General features: G+C 36.9%; 1 protein-coding gene across 1 annotated transcript; it reads right to left on the bottom strand.

The window, feature by feature from the left end:
- Positions 1–11,982: 11,982 nt before the first annotated feature.
- LOC105031988 (tetraspanin-7) lies at positions 11,983–16,070 on the bottom strand. The gene is made up of 2 exons (XM_010906306.4): positions 15,424–16,070; positions 11,983–12,501 (listed from the first exon to the last, which is right to left on the bottom strand). Exons 1-2 carry the CDS (start codon positions 15,922–15,924, stop codon positions 12,184–12,186), a joined length of 819 nt encoding a protein of 272 aa, XP_010904608.1. The 5' UTR covers positions 15,925–16,070; the 3' UTR covers positions 11,983–12,183.
- Between the last annotated feature and the right edge of the window lie 3,829 nt (positions 16,071–19,899).

Genomic DNA, 19,899 nt, shown 5'->3' with positions numbered 1-19,899 from the left:
CCTCCACGTCAAACTTCCCTATATACAGATCGAGCAAGCCCCTCTCTCCTCCTTCCTTTTCCCTCTCCTTCATGCGCTGCACCTAAGTCCTACCTCGCCACCAACCTTGATGCCAGTACCAGCCCTCATCACCTCCAAGATGTCCAAGATCTCTTTCTTCATCTAATATCCTGCTCACGGTTCGCCACATATACTCTAAAAAAATAACAGGCGATGAAAAGAAACATGCAAGCACTCCTCACGTGTGACTAGCTATAAGATCCTTACATGACAGCAAGTTTTTTATTAATAAAATTGGATAGAGATTAGGCGATGTTCTCAGAAATTGGTTAATGCTCCCGATTACATGACGTACAAGAAGTAGAGCTCTACATTGGTCCAGTAAAACAAAAATTGGGTCAGCAATTAAACAACCTGCGATAAGAGTTTGTATGGGACTCAAGGCTCAGTACATTGGTATCCAATTCATGGAAGACATCCAATCTGCTTGGTATCCAAGATGTTTTCTTTATGAGCTGGATATAGGTCTCTCCAGTTCTTCTATGCCAACTACTAGGCCCGGCAGGTTGAGCCGATCGATATGATCTGATCTCTCTCTCTCTCTCTCTCTCTCTCTCTCTCTCTCTCTCTCTCTCACTCTGTGGCCTGCAATTAGAGGAGTAGTTTTTCACCTACGCTCTTGCATGCATGTCCCAGGGATAATCTCCAATGCAGTAGGAGAACATATAAGGATAGTAAAAGAAAGACTCGAACATATACATACTGTTACGAAAGATATGAGAAGTAAAGAAAAAAGAAATTATATTGGCACAGTAATTTATGTGATTCGACAGTGTGCCTACTCCACAGACGAGGACAGAGCAAAGAAATTCCACTATAATAAAATGAAGTACAAAAACCAATAGGTATCTCTCAAACCCAAAATTCTAATACATCCAAATCTCACACAAAAGAAAAGCTCTCAAGTCTAAAACTCCTGATCTCTGGCTTTCTTGCAGATGGTGGTATATAATGGAAATATATATAATAAGGGAAGAGAAATCAAGAGAATATTTAAAAAAATAGTACTGTCGGTTATGACTGATTCTCTTGACAGATTTTCTTAGTTGTCAAAATCATACTGCTGGTTATGACTGATTCTTTTGACAGATTTTCTTAATTGCTGAGATCATAGTTGACCCTTGATTATTGAAATCTTGAATTGATTCTATAATTTCTTTCCTTCTTGACTTGATTCTATAAGATCAATATGATTTGGATTATTCTATCAGATTGATACCATAACAAATATACCATACGATAAAATAGAAAACTTAGCTCACAATTTTAGAGCCACATAACAAATCTCCACCTTGGTTTAAAATTGGGTCAAGCTACTCCAAATATAGTAGAAACTTTCTCCATCTTCTCCACTACTTCCCGAAAGGGAAGAAAAAATTCAAATACTGTAAACACCAACCAAATCCAAGCAATGCTTAAACTTGGCAATTAGAAGAGACTTTGTTAACATATCAGCTGGATTATCTGCAGTACCAATCTTAGTCACAATAACATCACCCTGTGAAATAATATCATGAATAAAGTGATATCTCACGTCAATGTGCTTTGTCCTCTTATGAAACATTTGATCTCTAATCAGATGGATAGCGCTCTGATTATCACAATGAACAACAGTCACATCATGTACCAAACTGAGTTCACAAAACAAACCTCTCAGCCAAATAGCTTCTTTAATAGCTTCTGTCACTGTAATATACTCAGCCTCTATTGTCGATAAAGCAACAATAGGCTGTAAAGAAGCTTTCCAACTAATAGCACATCCACCAAGAACAAATACATAACCTGTAATGGATCTCCTCTTATCAAGATCTCGTGCAAAATCAGAATTAACAAAACCAACCATACTGCTGCCATGTCTTCCAAACTCTAAGCAAACATCAGAAGTACCTCGCAAATATCTAAATATCCATTTCACTGCTTGCCAGTGCTCTTTACCAGGATGAGACATATACCTGCTAACAACACTGACTGCATGTAAAATATCTGGACGAGTACAAATCATGGCATATATAAGACTGCCAACAGCATTAGAGTAAGAAATGCCAGACATTTGATCATTCTCATCATGTGACTGTGGAGATAAACTAGCTAAAAGCCTAAAGTGGGCAGCAAGTGGAGTACTAACCGGTTTAGCATCTTTCATATTGAAATGCTCTAATATTTTCTCAATATACTTCTTTTGCATTAAATGAAGCAATTCTGCCTTCCGATCTCACTGAATCTCCATACCAAGAATTTTTCTGGCTGCTCCCAAATCTTTCATCTCAAATTTACTGCTAAGCTGTAATTTTAACCTGTCAATCTCAAACATATCTTTAGCAGCAATAAGCATATCATCTACATACAACAGTAAATAAATAAAGGATCCATCAACAAGCTCTTCAAAGTATACACAGTTATCATATTTGCTTTTGAAATAACCACAATCTACCATGAAAGAATCAAATCGCTTATACCATTGTCGAGGAGACTGTTTTAATCCATATAGCGATTTCTTAAGCAAGCATACATGATCCTCCATGTCTTCAATAAGAAAATCTTCAAGCTGATGCATGTAAATAGTTTCTTCAAGTTTTCTATGTAGGAATGCTGTCTTAACATCAAGCTGCTCTAACTCCAAATTATGCATGGCAACTAAAGAGAGTAACAAATGAATAGAGCTATGCTTGACTACTGGAGAGAAGACATCATTAAAATCAATACCAGCAATCTGATTGTAGCCTTTAGCTACCAAACGTGCTTTATATCTAGCATCTTTTACTCCAGGGATACTTTCTTTCTTCTTGAAAATCCACTTGCAACCGATAATCTTCTTTCCTTCGAGTGGTTTTACCAAATCCTAAGTATTATTCTTATGTAGAGATTCAATCTCTTCATGCATGGCCACTAACCACTTAGCAAAATCAATATCAGAAATTACTTCTGAATATGTAAAGGGCTCGTCAGTATCACCTGTCTCTTGAGCTACAGACAAAGCATAAGCAACAAAATCAGCATGACTAGACTGTGCAACATGGCTATACCTGGCAGGTGGCTTTATCTCCCTCCTCTTTCTATGCTTGGCAATGCAGTAAGGCTCATCTTGTTTTGAAGTCTGCTCTGAATTAACTTCTAGCATCTGTTCTGAATGAAACTCAAGAGTAAAATCCTGCAAAAGATTGAAATCAACTGCTTCCAACTCCACCTGGTTGATGTTACCTTTAATCTATGTAGATTCAAAGTTAATAGTATTTTTCTGTCCAGGATTAATCATAGCATATTCATCAAAAGTAAGATATCTACTAATAATAAATTTTGATGATTTGAAATCAGGACACCATAATCTAAACCCTTTCACCCCAGATGCATAGCCAAGAAAAATATATTTTTTAGCTCTAGGCTCTAGCTTTCCTTCATCAATATGAGCATATGCAGGACAACCAAACACTCTCAAATTAGAATAATTAGGAGGATTATCGGACCATACCTCTTCAAGAGTTTTGAACTCGATAGCTGAAGCAGGAGATCTATTCACCAAATAACATGCAGTGGAGACTGCTTCAGTCCAGAACTGCCTAGACAAGCCAGCATTCAAAAGCATACATTGTGCTTTTTCTAATAAAATTCTATTCATACGCTCAGCTACCCCATTCTGCTGTGGTGTGTACCTCACAGTCTTATGTCTAATAATGTCTTCATTCTTATAGTATTCATCAAACTCAGAAGAATAGAATTCTAGCCCATTATCAGTTCTGAGTCGCTTAATCTTCTTACCAGTTTGCTTCTCTATCATCACCTTCCACTGCTTGAAGTTCTTGAACACTTTACCCTTCTGCTTCAGTATGAACACCCAAGTCTTCCTGAAGTAATCATCAATAAAAGTTAGCATATACCGAGCACTACCTATGGAAGGAACACGTGAAGGCCCTCAGAGATCAGAATGAATATAGTCTAAGGTAGATTTTGTTCTGTAAACTCCTGCATTGAAACTAACTCTCTTTTATTTTTCAGGAATACAATACTCACAGAAATCTATTTTTTCTATACTTTGACCACAAAGAAGACCTCTCTTACTTAAAAGGAGTGGTCCTCTCTCACCCATATGAGCAAATCTCATGTGCCATAGCTTGGTAAGCTCTGAGTCAGACATGGAAGATGTAGAAACTGCAACTGAACCTATAACAGTAGCACCCTGCAAGACATATAAATTTGAAAACAGTCACTTTGCTTTCATAGCAACCAAGGCACCTCTACTGACCTTCATGACTCCACCTTCAGATGAATACTTGTACCCTTTAGCATCAAGAGTACCTAAAGAAATTAAGTTTTTCTTCATCTCGGGGACATATCGAACATCTGTCAAAGTTCTCACTACACCATCATGCATCCTAATTCAAACCATTTCTATTCCTACAATTTTACAAACTGCATTGTTTCCCATTAAGACAACTCCACTGCTCACAGTCTCATAGGTAGAAAACCAATCCCTATTAGGACACATGTGGAAAGAACAAGACGAATCCATAAGCCAGTTATTTCTAAAATAAGCATCACTAGTTGCAGCAAGAACATAGTCAACACTATCAGAATCTTCTCCCACAACATTAGCTTCTGCCTATTTTTCAATCTTTTTCTGACCCTGACCCTGTTTGTTATTCTGTTTCTTATTTTTTAATTTATAACATTCAGATTTAATATACCCCTTTTTCTTGCAGTAATGACAAGTCAAGTTTTTATTTCTTGACTTAGACCTGTGCTTCTGGCTACTATTACCTGAACCCCTATTATTAGATTTTCCCCTGACAACTAAAGTATCACCCTGTCCTTCGGTAACACTCTAAGACATATGCTTTTCAAGTAGCTCCTTAGAAAATAATGCAGCTTTAACATCTTCTAAGGATATAGTTTCTCTACCGAAAAGAAAGGTTTCTCTAAAATGCTTATAAGAGAGAGGTAAAGAACACAACAATAATAGGGCCTCATCTTCCTCTTCAATCTTAACATCAATAGACTTTAAATTTGTAATAATGGAATTAAATTCATCAACATGAGTTTTCATGGGTGTACCTTCAATCATGCGCAGTATGTATAAACGGTGCTTCAAATATAACTTGTTGGTAAAAGACTTTGTCATGTACAAAGATTCCAACTTCAACCACAAGCTAGCAACTGTCTTCTCTGAAAGCATCTCTCGTAAAACTCCATCAGACAGACACAAGTGGATTGCTGTCAAAGCTTTATCATCCATCTCCTCTTTCTACTCTTCTGTCAAATTACTGGGCATCTTCTCTTTTCCTAGTAGTACCTTTTTCAAGCCCTTCTGTGTTAGGACTGCACGCATCTTAACTTTTCATAAATTAAAACTGCCAGTACCATCAAACTTCTCAATATCAAATGACGAAGAAGCCATAGCAATTGATCTCGCGAAACTAACTTTGATACCAGTTTGTTATAAAAGATATGAGAAGTAAAGAGGAAAAAAATCACACTGACACAATAATTTACGTGGTTCGACAGTGTGCCTACTCTACGGGCGAGGAGAAAGCAAAGAAATTTCACTATAATAAAATGGAGTACAAAAATCAATAGTTATTTCTCAAACTCAAAATCCCAATACATCCAAATCTCACACAAAAGAGAAGCTCTCAAGTCTAAAACTCCCGCTCTCTTGCTTTCTTGCAGATGGTGGTATACAATGGGAATATATATAATAAGGGGAGAGAAATCAAGAGAATATTCAAAAAAATAGTACTGTCGGTTATAACTGATTCTCTTGACAGATTTTTTTAGTTATCAAAATCATACTGCTGGTTATGACTGATTCTTTTGATAGTTTTCTTTAATTGCTGAGATCATAGTTGACCCTTGATTATTGAAATCTTGAATTGATTCTATGATTTCTTTCCTTCTTGATTTGATTCTATAAGATCAATATGATTTAAATTATTCTGTCAGATTGATACCATAACAAATATATCATATGATAAAATATAAAACTTAGCTCACAATTTTAGAGCCACATAACACATACAAGCTAATATTCTTGGCCATGCCTATTTATATCTATGGAGATAATGAGAGCCGAATAGCTGATACTTTGTACGTGTTTTATTGTTGAGTGTTGATATTTAATAAAATTAATATTTTGTTCAAGATCTCAACCACAATGAGAAACACGAGCCATGCCCATCTTATATTATTGCATTCCTATCTCCACCATATTTGCAACCTGATGCAAGATGGTCATCCTACTACTCTTCTATGAGTCACTTTCTAAAAACGACTCTGTTAACCGCTTTACAGGATACTGTAACCACTGACCCTACTACCATAATTGTTACGGGCTCCACATTTGTTACCATGGCCTTTCAGACAAAGTCGATATCCTCCCACACCTACCATATTTATACATATTTTCTGCAAAGGACAACAAGGAACAAGTCAGCAAGATTCTTAAGGTTGCGTTTGGAAGCTGGCAATCTATTCAGATTATTGATAATTTAAAATGAGCATATCATATTATTATATTTGGTATACTTTTTGGATGGCTCCAAATTGCTTTAGAAAGAGGTGGCTATCCAAATTACTTCTTATTTGGCAAAGTTGTAAAAAAAATTTGGATAAAATTATCCTTCAAAAAAAAATTTATACAAAACCCATCCCTTCACCCCCTTCCCCGATGGCTCTCACCCTCCCTTTATTATATATAATAATATAATATAATATATTATAATATAATATACTATTATTATATTATTATTATATTTTTATAGTAACTATATTGTATTACAATAATATAGTATATGATAATATATTATAATATATATTACATGAATCCTATTATATATAACAATAAATTATATTATATTATATTATATTGTTATATTATATTATATTACATCATTATTATATTATTATATTATTACAATATTATATTACTATATATTATTTGATTATTATTATAATATATTATAATAATATATATTATATCATATATAATAATATAGTATATTATATTATATTATAATAATGTATTATTATATTATCATATAATATTATATATTGATATATATTGTAATGTATATTATATAAATATTATTCTATATAACAATATATTAACTATATTGTTATACTATTATATTATAATATATTGTAATATATTAATATGTTAATATTATAATATATTATAAGAATATCTTTTATTAATGTAACATAATATATAATATAATATTATTATATATAATAATATAGTATAATATATTATATTATTGTATTATTAAAATGAAATAATATATTATATTATAATAGTTTATTATAATATCATAATGTAATATTATAATATACTATATTAAAATATATTATATTATATTATATTAATTATAATGTATTATTATTATTATTATAAGATTAAGGGGGTATTTTAAGAATTTGATTTTATATTACCGATAATCTGATTGTCATACCAAACATGTCAATTAAAATTTTCAATAATTTTACTGTAATATTACCTATATGTACCAAATACAGTAATCAACATTACTGGCAATTTAATAGTGACAATCTATCTTGAAGACAATCCATATTATCTTTCAAGATTGCTTGGCGATGCACCAAACGCAATCTAAAAAAATTAAAGTTGAGAAAAAAATTTATAAATATTATTATTGATGCAGAGAATTTATAAAAGACTTCACCAAAGTGATGTCATATTTTGAGTTGACGGATCGGAGAAATCAAGGAAACAACGGCAAAAGTTCTGGGAATAATTATTTGCGATGCACCAACATTTTTATAGCTTTTGTTTGTTAATTAGTCAAGAGGAATTGTAGGAGCAAAAGCTTAAAAGGTTGTTTATTATTTTCAGAGCAGCGAGACTTAATTTTGCATATGTTTCATATGAGAAAAATGAGCAAAAGGTGGGACATAGATGCTCATGTAACTTTTCTCCCCCCTTCTTTGAACATATTATAAATTGAATATAGTTGATTCAAGATATAATCATTGTTGTGAATCAGGCATCGGGAGGCCGAGCCTCAAAAGTCCCATATCGACCACAGTCGAGAATGTCTACTGCTTAAGAGTGCGGACTCCCCCTTGCCCATGTGAGGCACTTTTTGCGAGACAAAACCGTGAGGGGTGGAGTTCTCAGTGGGTCATATGGCCTGCGCCCCGCTCCAGAGCGGACAATACCTCACGTGACTTCGGTAAGGGGGGAAAGTTTGTCACTCTGGGTACGTAACCTCAACATTGGCGCGCCAAGTAGGAGAACCCGTCCTTGCACCCACGCATATGACCCTCTCGACTAGGGGGGCTATGTTGTAGGTCAGGCATCGGGAGACCGAGTCTCGAAAGTCCCATATCGACCACAGTCGAGAGTGTCTACTGCTTAAGAGTGCGGACTCCTCCTTGCCCACGTGAGGTACCTTTTGCCACGGTCGAGAGTGTCTACTGCTTAAGAGTGCGGACTTTCCTTTGCCCACATGAGGCATCTTTTGCGGGGCAAAACCGTGAGGGGTAGGATTCTCAGTGGGTCATGTGGCCTACGCCCCGTTCCAGAGTGGACAATACCTCACGTGACTTCAGTGAGAAGAGAAGGTCTGTCACTCTAGGTACGTAGCCTCAACAATCATGATCAGTGAAAATACTAACCTGTCATTTCTTTTACTCCAATATCAATTGATCGTTGAATAAAATCTTTCATGCATTTATAAGTGTGATTGCCTTTATTTTTCTTGCCTTCATTGATATATTGTTAATTGTCCAGCTTTAAGGCATGTAAGCCATGCTGTGGGGGCAAGGCTAAAGATTTGTGAGGAAGACAAGACACATCCACAACAAGGTTCCAGAAACATTCCAATCTCAGTGGATTCACAATGAGAAAAATTAGATGAAACACCGAGAATCATAAAATTTTTAATTTGAATGAGCCTTTTGTTAGCCATTGGTCCCTCATTTACTTTAATGAAAATGACATTTTATGCTCTGTATATGTCACGCCTGATTTTTCGTTATTACATGGTTAAAATATCTCTCTCTAGTGCGCTGCAGAGGCCGTTCACTTGATAACCCCTACTGGAACATCAGTAATTAGAACATCTTGGTATAACAACACCTAGGATGATGATGTCTACCCAGCATGATGATGAGAACTTGGTAAAACACCAACTCAATTGATGATGTTGATATGTTTGGGCAAATCTTGTTCTGACTTTTAGGACTAGTTTTTTTGGTAGGGAGACTTTAGAATAGTTGACAAATTTTTTTGATGCCCTTCATGCAGCCCGGTCTGTTAAATTTTCAAGCTTCAAACATCCCTTCTACCTTCTAGGTTTAATACTGCAGAAGCATCTTGTATTTATATCTCGATGTACCTATTTTGATGAGATATGTTGTCTTTGAGATATGAATGATTTTTTAGATTTTTTATCTAGTATTCTATAATCTTCAATTTTGAAGATAGTGAAAATCTCCATAAATCTTTGACCGTGGTTTTTCTCTATGATTCAAAAGATTTCCAATATAAAATCTTGAGTTTGTATTGATCATTGATTTTTTTTTTCGATTTCTCTTTTATTAGTGTCATGCTACAACAAATATAATGTTTCAGATTTTTGGTATTGTTGGTGCAGAATTCCACCGAAGCCGGAGTTGCTAGAGTTGAGATGACTTTGATCGCCACCGGGACCTGCAAGGGAAGTCTAAACCGGAGTTGGAGGTGCTCCGGTAAGATCCTCCGACGCTCAAGTCAGTACTCTGCCTCAACAGAAATGGAATGCTCGAGTGAAAATTTTAGCAGAATTTTGGAATAGAGTTTAGAACTTAGAGAAGAACGTATCTGGGAGTCCCTTTTTATAAACGGAGAGCATAACTGATTGACAGCGACATCTGTAACCGCCTAGTAGTGGGCTGTTCAGAGCTGCGCGGAGTTTGTTACGGAGAGTAGTGGCGTCAGGGGTCGTTCAGGGCCACGTAGAGTTTGTTACGGAAAGTGGAGTGGTGTTCGTTGTCATGACTCGCCAGAGAGTGGTGGAGCCACACGAAATCCGTTGCAGAGAGTGGAGTAGGGTAGTGGCCGTTGTCGTGACTTGCCGAAGAGTTCGGATCTGTCGGCTGGAGCTCGGCTGGGATGTCTGATGGAGCGAAATGGCTCTCTATCCCGTCGATTTAGGAGAAGCTCGGATGTTTTCGAGGCTGCTGACGAGTCTACTGTTGTCGGACGTCTCAGGCGCTGATGCCACAGGCGGGAGTCATCTGCTGTAGAAGCTCGGATGGAGACTTTCCATTGGTGAAGTCCGGTAGGAGTCCGATTGCTAGAGAAGTCCGTCTGAGATTCGCCTAATGTGGAAGCTCGTCTGAAGATTATCCACCGGAGAAGTCCGATTTCATGAAGAATCTGACAGAGGGTCGGCCGGCGGTGGACTTCGGATGACGTTGGGGAGGTTCGGCAGACACCGGAGGCGATCGGTCGTTGTAGAAATCCAGCTACCGGAGTCCGTCCGTCGTAGAAGCTCGTCCGATATCCATCCGCTATGAAAGTTCGGACAGAGTCTGGCTCTTGTAGAAGGCTGAAAGGAGACCGCTTGTTGTAGAAGCTCGATCGAAGGTCGGTTGTCGTGGGAGCTCGGAGTAGCGACCTGGCCGGTGGGTCCTGTCCCATTGTAGAAGCTCGTCTGGGATCTGGCTACGAAGAAGCTCGGCTGAAGTCTACCTGTAATAGAAGTTCGGAAGAAATGTGTTTACAGTAGAGGCTCGAATGAAATTTGCTTACAGTAGATATCTGGGATAGACCGTCCGCTGTAGAAGTTCGGAGTAGACCGCTCATAGTAGAAGTTCGGAGTAGACCGCTCGTAGTAGAAGTTCGGCTCTCGCAGGAGCTCGGTTGGAATCCTAAAGGCGGTCGACCGTCGTAGAAACTTGGATGGAGTCTGTTACTGTAGAAATCTCGTTGTCGAACAAGCTCGGGTATTGACGAAGTCCGGAAGAAGTTTGGAGAATAGTTGATCACTGTAGAAGGTCGACTGATAATGAGGTCTAGAGAGCCTTTGGAGCGGCCCGGTAGATGGATGGAGAAGCTCATTGTCGGAGAAGTCCAGAAGCTCGGACGGTCAAGGGAGTTCAGAGAGACGCTACACAAGGTCGAAAGCCGAAAAAGCCCTGGAAGGGTCGGTCTTTTATAAACTTCGACCGGGGGATATTTTATACCCAACAGGTATCATATGAATGCATATGACTAAACTGGAAGAGAGTTACAAGGTTACATGTGCCTATCTGTCTTTAAAATATCCAAGTTCTGCTGAAGATAACTATCAAGTTCGGATAATTGGCATAATTCAGATGCATTAAACCTTAAGACACACCTTCAAAACAAGCTCTCATTCTGTTCCCTCCATGTTCCAATTTCCATTGACATCATAATTGGCATCTATAAAGTTGTGTCCCGCAAGGTGCCCACTAATTATTTTTAGCTAAGATGGATGCTCTTTCAAAATATAGGTCTAGAACTGCGAATCTCAGGCATATACCACTAACACCAGCTTCTCGAAGAGCTATTTTCCATACAAAAATTCAAACTCTCAATGCCTAATCCCAGCAAAACCCCAAGTCTAACCCTGACTTGCGACCACCTCACCTACCACTCACTGGTTATGCATCAAAAAAAACTATAAACAACTCTTTCGAGGTCAAAAAGCTCAACATTTCCATCGATCTACAAACCTACCGGTATGCTGGCTTTCAATGGGAAGAAGGAAAATTAATGGTTCAAGTCTTCCACCTTATCCACCCAATCAAACAAACAAATTCCACATCGCACTGGCATCTGTTTCCTATCAATAATTGAATTGCTAAAACAACCAAGCAGCATAGACTGTACATGGGAAAACTCATTCACAAGGCACCCAGGCAAATGACATCAAAATTAACCACAATAGCAGATGATAATGAAGACCAATGTTAAAAAAGATGGATCCAAGGCCATGGTAACCACAAGGTAAAAAATCCAGATCAATGCAACCAGGTATATGTGTATGTCCAAAGTTAATGCTTCAGCGGGCGGGAAAGGCACACCCAGGATATACAGATAAAAATTTGAAAATCCGAGCTGCAGAGAACAAAGAAAGCATTGACAGGAGAAACCATCACCCTCTATGCATATCCTCTTTTCCATCCTGGGTAAGCATCGTCGTGCCTGTTGTTCCTGCAGGCACAGCATCCAACAGAGTAGACAACAACAAGGAAGATGAGGAAGACAATGTTCACAGTTGCAACCCTCCTCCAGTCATTCTTGATGTTGGCCAGGACCCCTCCCTTGCAAGATTGGCAGTCATAGCAGAGGACAGATGGATCATTTTGCCATGTATTGCAGTCCGGATTATTAGAAGAGGTAAAGTCAGCAGGTTTATCCCAAACAGTCCCGCTCCGGTAGGTGAAGTTGCATTCAGTGGGAGGCTTGCAGCATCCAGACTGTGGAAACAACACACAGAAATATCTAAGTTTAACAAAGTAGACAAGAATTGAGATTTCAATCAGGTTATGTGATGCAATATCGGATCATAATTTAAACAAATGGAGGATCCAAATCCATGGACACATGACAATAATTCAAAAAAGCGGACATCGTATCACCAGTATCATAATGCCAATGCTGAGGCCGTGACCACTTAACTAGGAACCGATAGATGATCCTCATTTTGTAAGATGTACTCCTTCAATACCTTTCGATCTCAATTTGGCCTATGGTAAGTATGTCACTCTTATTAAAAAGGTGTATGGTAAAGTCTCTCATCATCAAATATAAGCCACACATCTAAAAGAATCATACAAAAGCATCACATGCATCTGCAATAAGTCCAAGGTTTTTCTTTCTACTTCACCTGAGACTGGTCCACCAATAAACCGATATTCTGAAGATATTTTATGGTTATCTATTGTATCCAGACATGAAAGAATAGAACTGCAGAAGGGAAGTCCGTTTTGGGACAATAAAGAAAGATCAATATGCTCAAATTTAAATGAAAACAGCACTGGAATTGAGGAGGGCCCTACCACATGAAAGTTGAATGCCATTTTGATTAAATTAAGCAACAAACAGGTATTAAAAAACTATCAACAGCTTTCAAGTATTGACACCAGTTGTCTCTAATAGTGATAAACAAAGATACACAGTTTTCTTAGGGAATGGATGTAATTTAAATTCCATCATTTGACAGGCATACTTGATGAATTCGCACCAGTAGTTAGGATCCATTAGGAGGATCGCACAGACCATACAAATTTTCAATGCAATATAGTGTAAAAAACTTTGTAGTCGCAGAAATTCAAGTTGACGTGTGCCAAGAATTCAGCTACAAACAAAGCTCTAAATTTTCAAAACTTTGTGAACTCGGCAAAGAAGCCCACATGGGAGGTGTTGCAATAATAGCAACAACCAAATCCCAAGGACTTGAAAGATTTCTCAAGAATATCCTCGATGACAGTCAAAGTTTACAACTTGCTTTTCATATAAATGAATTGATAAATAAATAAACTTCAACAGTTGGATTAAACAGTATGATCAGAAGAATATGACCGTTAACAGAACTCTTGCTGTACAAGGCCTCGGAAAAACTAGAAGTTAAGAACTGTAACCAATCTAGACTTAAGGATTGCCCAGTAGAATGAATCACGTAAAGACATATTGTTCTTGAAAAAACTCAAAATACAATAAAATATTGCAGTAAAATATACCCATAGGGACAGAAAAATTATCTGGACTCAATTTATGACATGTATAAGACTTAAGAATTTATGACATGCATAAGACTTAAGGTCTACATGATCAGTGCTGACTTCTTACAAAAGATTCAAATTTAAGTATCATGATCATTCATAATTCTAGATCTCAAAATGCAGAACAAGAGGCAGTAAAATAGGAAGCAATTAAAAAGATGAATTTGATGACATGCTGAATCAAGAATTTGGCACAAAAAGAAAACAGGACACATAGTTAAGTCCCCCAATATCTACTAACCTATAAAAGCAATATTGATCAATGAAACAAAAAAACCCAGAAAAAACACAAGAACATAGGAATGACTCGGAAATTTATTAAGAGAATTCCCAAAATAATAATAATAATTTTTTTTTAAAAAAAAAGGCAAATTCATCCAGAAACACACAAGCAACACGCAAGATAGCCATAAAACTACCAAAAACCCAAAGCCGGAAAGCGATTCCCAAAAAAAAAAAAGAGAGATTTCTGAAAAGATAATACACAATGAACTATAAATTAGAAAAAAAATAAATATCCAAATGACCAAACAGAAACCTGAAAAGAAAACGAAATACACACAGAAAACCTCTTGTGGAGATGAGACAAAAAGGATAAATATAAAGCAACTCACCAATCCATCAGAGAGCTTTCGAATGTCATCGAACTACGCCAAGAAACACAAGACCCATGTTCCAATACCATCACTTTGGCACCTCAGTTTGGCCAGGGACAAAAAGAAGTGTAAAAAAAAGAAAAAAAACGAAAAAGAAAAAAGAAAGCAAGATCCAAAATTTTTTTAAAAAAATATTTTTGTAAGAGCATTGATCAATACCACCTCGAACATTGATAGGTTACCGCCGTTCCTTGTTTGGTTTGGAGAGAAGAGAAGAAAATTTTCTCCTTCGGTACAAATTTAGTATGGAGAGACCTTTTTTTTCTGAGGATGGCAATGAGATATTTTTATATCGTAAGTTAGGATAGAAGAGAAAACAAATGCAGAGAAGTAATTTCCCTCCAAACCACCTTTTTTTAGTCTCCCCAAAAGTGGAGAAATTTCGAGAGAAACGAAAGTCTTCATCTCTTCTTTTATGAGAAGCAAGATTATAAACACGCAAAAAAAAAAAAAAAAAAAAACGATTTTTTACAAGAGCAGAGCAATGACCGAATGCTACCTTGACAGAAAAGAGATATTTTTCAATAAATCCATGTTCCAGAAATACCAAAATCCTCAAAATAGTGAGACAGAAAGCATAAAAAACAGCGCCTTCTCACAAAAAAACAAACAAACAAACAAACAAGCAAACAAGCAATCAGAAAAAAGCCAAACTGACAGTAAATTTTAGACGGAAAACAAATTTTCGTCAACAAATCTGTGTTAAAGAGGAACAAACGGAATCAAAACAATCGCAATCCTAAAAAGACCACCGAAAAGAAAAAAAAAAATCGAATTTTGATTCCCAAACAGCGTCGTTGATCGAATACTATCTTGACGAAAAAAAGAGATTTTAGTCGATGAATCCGTGTCCTAAAAGGACCAAAACCATCAAAAATTAATCAACAAAGTAACAGTACCCAGATGAAAAAAGAAGATCCAAGTTTTAACCTTTCCTTCAGAAGATCGAAAAACACTATACCTGGGTCGGCGAGAGGTTGTTGTTGATGAACTCATGAAACGTCTCGTTCTTCTCCTGCAAACTCTTGCACACCTCGCTATCCTGCAAGCAGCTCCGGATCTTGCGCCAGTTCGCCGCGTTCTCGACCCGCTTCTGGAGCCAGTGGGAGTAGTCACCAAGGCGGTACTCCTTGTATCCCCTGCCGGAGACGATCTCGCCCGCGCCACGGTTGGTGACGACGAAGGCGAAGACGGTGAAGCAGAAGAGAAGGACGATGAGGAGGAACATCACGAAGAGGTAGAGGCAGAGGAGGCAGGAGACCCGGCAGCAGGAGCCGAAGAGCCCCGCGAGGGACAAGAGAAGGAGGAAGACGCCAAGGGCGATGACGGGACGCTCCAAGAACTTCTCGCAGTCGGTGTGGGCGCGGTGGCCCAGCCAGATTCCGGCGCCCAGGATGGGGATGGAGAGCAGCAGCGTCAAGATGTTAAGAATACCGATCAGATTGTTGCTCACCCGCACCATTTTTTTCTCTCTCTCTCTTTCTTAGTCTTTTGGCCTCCGGAGGTAGAGAGAAGGTTTGGAGGATGGACGGGAGGGAAAGAGGAGGAAGAGGGAATAGCCAGCCAAGGGGAAGGGAATCGGAGATGGAACAGTATTTATAGGAGTCGGATGGAAAGGGAGCGCCCTTTCTGAACTGTGAGGCGAGCCCACTGCTAACCTGGTCCAGCGGCCTCCCGAGGATAGGAATCAGACAAGTTTTTGATTTAGGTGATGGCGTGGTGCTATTTTACTTTATTGGTGCTAAAGCTATGCTTGGAATGGTAGCAGCAAACAATATTTGGTACAGAGACTTTTTTTTTTTTTTTTTTTTTTTTTTAAGTTCTTCACCTTTTTTAGCACCTCCGTTCTGTTTGAAACTTTGTTGGAGTTTCTTTTAATAAAATCTTAGTATATTTAAGTAAATCAAATCAAAAGTTAAAAAATTTTACTTTCGATAAAATATCCAATTAGATCAGGCCGTATTTATAAAAGATTTAAAAAAAATATTGGCATCGTAGCAAAGATGTGTCATTATTAAGGCTGCAAATGGATCGGATTGATCTGTGATCCGATCCGACCCGATCTAGTTAGACCCGATCCGAATCTATTTAAAAGATCCATGGAGCCGGATCGGATTCAAAAATTGAACCCATTCATCTTTCCGGATCGGATCTGGATTTTCTGAATTTGGACCCGACCCGATCCGACCTGTGGAGACTTTTAGGTCAATTTGGATCTCAAGATATATGATCCGATCCGAATCGGATCCAAATATAAGACTCGAACTCAGTTAGAATGACTCATCCAAATAAGAATTTGAGCTTAGACCAAAAGAGTGACTCACCCAAATTCTTTCTTAAATCTCTTACTAAAATCTTTAATACTATCACACTATCACAAGATCACTAATGCACTGCACAAGAAATACCATTCTTACAGCTAATCTCGGAACTTTTCTAAAAATCCTTCCACAAACACAAAGTAAACTGGGAACATACCAACAGTTGTTCATAATTAAAATATCTAATTACTTGTTTACTGTTGTACATTATTATTGCCTTAGGGATGATATACAATATCCACTATCAATGGTGAAGTGAGAAGACGTGGGAAGAGAGGTGAGGAGAGAATATTTATATGAAAGATAGATATAGCCATACTGTTTTACTGTCGATGTGACCTCTAATTTCACTTTATGTAGATTTTTAAACTCATGATCCGATCCGATCTGAATTAGACCCAAACCGGACCTGTATTTTATAGATTCGGACTCGGTTATATTTGAACCCGACCCGAATGATTCAATACGTCAATAAATTCGGTCATGGATCCGATCCGATCTGATTCGATTTTTTATTAGGATGGATATGAGTCCAATATCAAGATCCGATTAAAAAATCAAATCAGATCAGGATCACTCAAGATCTGATCCGATCCGAATCATTTACAGGCCTAATCGTTATGTCGCTGGTGGTGAAGCCAAGAACCGGCGACCGGTGCATGCTGAAACCCCCTCTACATAGAGGCTAAAAAAAAAGGTGTGGGATGGTGTCCTTTTCCTAATTAGCCACTAAGAGGATAAGGAAACGGCAAGCGATGTTTGTGGATAGAGACGCCGTTGCTTCACCATGTTAAGCATTAATCTCACCATTTTCAGAAATACGCTTCCCTTGCAAGCTAGGAAAATGCATAGGCCCTCAGACCAAATATAATCCTCAATTTTTGCTTCCTCTTAATATGTAGAAAAACATGAAAAAATTATAAAATATAATAGAGAAATTAACTTTTTTTAAGAAAAAAATATCTTAGGAATGCATTTAAAGTCCATCAAATTCGAATAAACCGTATCATAAATTTCAAATTAAGTAAACTCTTCTTAACATATAATTTTTTATTAAAAATTATTTTAAAAAAATATAGAGATACCTCTTAAATTTGAGCCATTTATATTTGTACCCCAAATATTTAAAACACATCAATTAGATCCCAAAACTTGCGAACCAATGCATGCTGGAAGAACTAGCGACTGGTGCATGTTGGAACACCCCTCCATACAAAGGCTAAGAAAGGAAGGAGTCTGATGATATCCTTTTTCTAATAAACCATTAACAACGTTCTCAGGAACACTCCCCTTGCAAACTAAGAAAATGCATAGGCTTTTAGACTGAATATAATCCTCAAATCCTGCTTCCTCTTAATATGCAGGAAAATATGAAAAGGAAAATCATAAAATATAACAGAAAAATTAACTTTCTTTAAGGAAAAAAATATTTTAGGAATGCATTTAAAGTCCATCAAATTAGAATATACCATATGATAAATTTCAAATTAAGTGGACTCTTCTCAACATATAATTTTCTATTAAAAATTATTTAAAAATTTATAGAGACACCCCTCAAATTTGAGTCATTTATACTTGTACTCCAAATATTTAAAATACATCAATTAGATTCCAAAATTTTGAAAACATTGCAAAGTGGTCTAACCATCTATTGCAGCTTAACAGCATTAACAGAAAAGATAAAATGATTAAAATACTCTCAATTCATATTGTGTGGTTAATGATCAAGTGGAAGGTTTTGAGGGAAAAGTTTTCTAAGTCCCCAACCTTATGTCTGGAGTCCTATAATCCCTTCAAAATCCTCTACCATTCAAAGACTTCTACGTTCCAATTTCATCTTTGAGAGTATCGTACAATTCCACAAACCTAGAGTCCTCACCAGCAGCCGGACCAAAAAATTCCACGAAAGAAAGACGACAAATAGGTATGGTTTTGGACTTTCCCTTTCAATTTATTTATCCTTGATAATCATGGATGTATTATAATTTGGTGTTTGTAATTTATTTGTATTTGATAATGTGGTGTCTGCAATAGATAGGGTTTTCGAGTTTGGAGTATGGCTTTGGGGATGGTAGTAAGAAGTTTGCTTTTTCTTTTTGGAGATTGTAGTAAATTGATTGAAGTCTATGTTGGGAACACCTTCCATATGAATGGGAATGTATTGTAGTCATAGCCTATAGGCCACTACTTTTTAGTTGCTCAAAGAAGTTGAAAGTGATGAAGGCAAGAAAACACCTAAAACATGATATGATAGTAAGGCAACACCCCTAAAAAGATTGTCAGATCTCAGGGCTACCTTCCACGAGTATTGTTAATATAGTTAACTAGCAAGGGACCAGTATGTAACCCTTAGAAAAGATGGACCTGATGTTTAGTATGGTTAAATAGCAATTGAAGCCTGCTCTAGATATTATTATATAAGAAAGGTATAGTTAATTACAATTGATGTTACTCCATTGTATTATTACTCTATTTTTTATTATTTTAATGAAAACCAGTTAGTTACAATTCATATACTATTGTGTTATAATGGTATTGTATTGTTAAGTAAGTTACATATACTTTGCACTTTATGATATTAACAATGATTTTAAGTATGTATATAATATGGATGATCTATTTATACTAAAGATCCATAATAGGGGATATCTTTGTTTCTTCCCCACCATGTAAGATGTCGATGGTAGTATTAACTATTATGACAACTGTGACCCAAACTTAATGAGTCTTATTGAGTTGAAAAAGCTAACAAAGGAGCTTGATTACCAAAAGATAAAGCAATTGTATTATTTAGTCTTAAGGCAATCTTTAGAAAAGAGACTAAAGCCTTTATATACTGCTCAAGATATGCTTCATATGGCTATTTGAAAGGGAGAGAATAATATACAATTTATATAGAGTATGGAATCAATAAGATAGAATTGGATATAGTAAATGCATCAATTGCACTTACATCTATCCAAGAGATTGATGAGGTAGCTAGTATTCAAGTGCATGAATAAGGGTATGATCAAAGATAGTAGCAATGGTAGGTGCAGTGGCAAGAGCAAGGGCACAAGGATTCAAGGATGTGCATGAATAGGATAGAAGGCATGATAGAAGACCTATAAATGGAG

The sequence above is a fragment of the Elaeis guineensis genome, chromosome 1 (assembly GCF_000442705.2).
Source record: "Elaeis guineensis isolate ETL-2024a chromosome 1, EG11, whole genome shotgun sequence".
In the NCBI taxonomy this organism is placed as follows: Eukaryota; Viridiplantae; Streptophyta; class Magnoliopsida; order Arecales; family Arecaceae; genus Elaeis; species Elaeis guineensis.
This window is presented reverse-complemented; position numbering and strand designations above follow the sequence as displayed.

What these genes read in the sequence shown, in the direction of transcription:
- LOC105031988 (XM_010906306.4), bottom strand. Translation starts at nt 15,924, where the DNA reads ATGGTGCGGGTGAGCAACAATCTGATCGGTATTCTTAACATCTTGACG. An exon ending in ACAACCTCTCGCCGACCCAG is followed by an intron (nt 12,502 to 15,423) that starts GTATAGTGTTTT and finishes TTGTTTCCACAG; the next exon opens with TCTGGATGCTGCAAGCCTCC.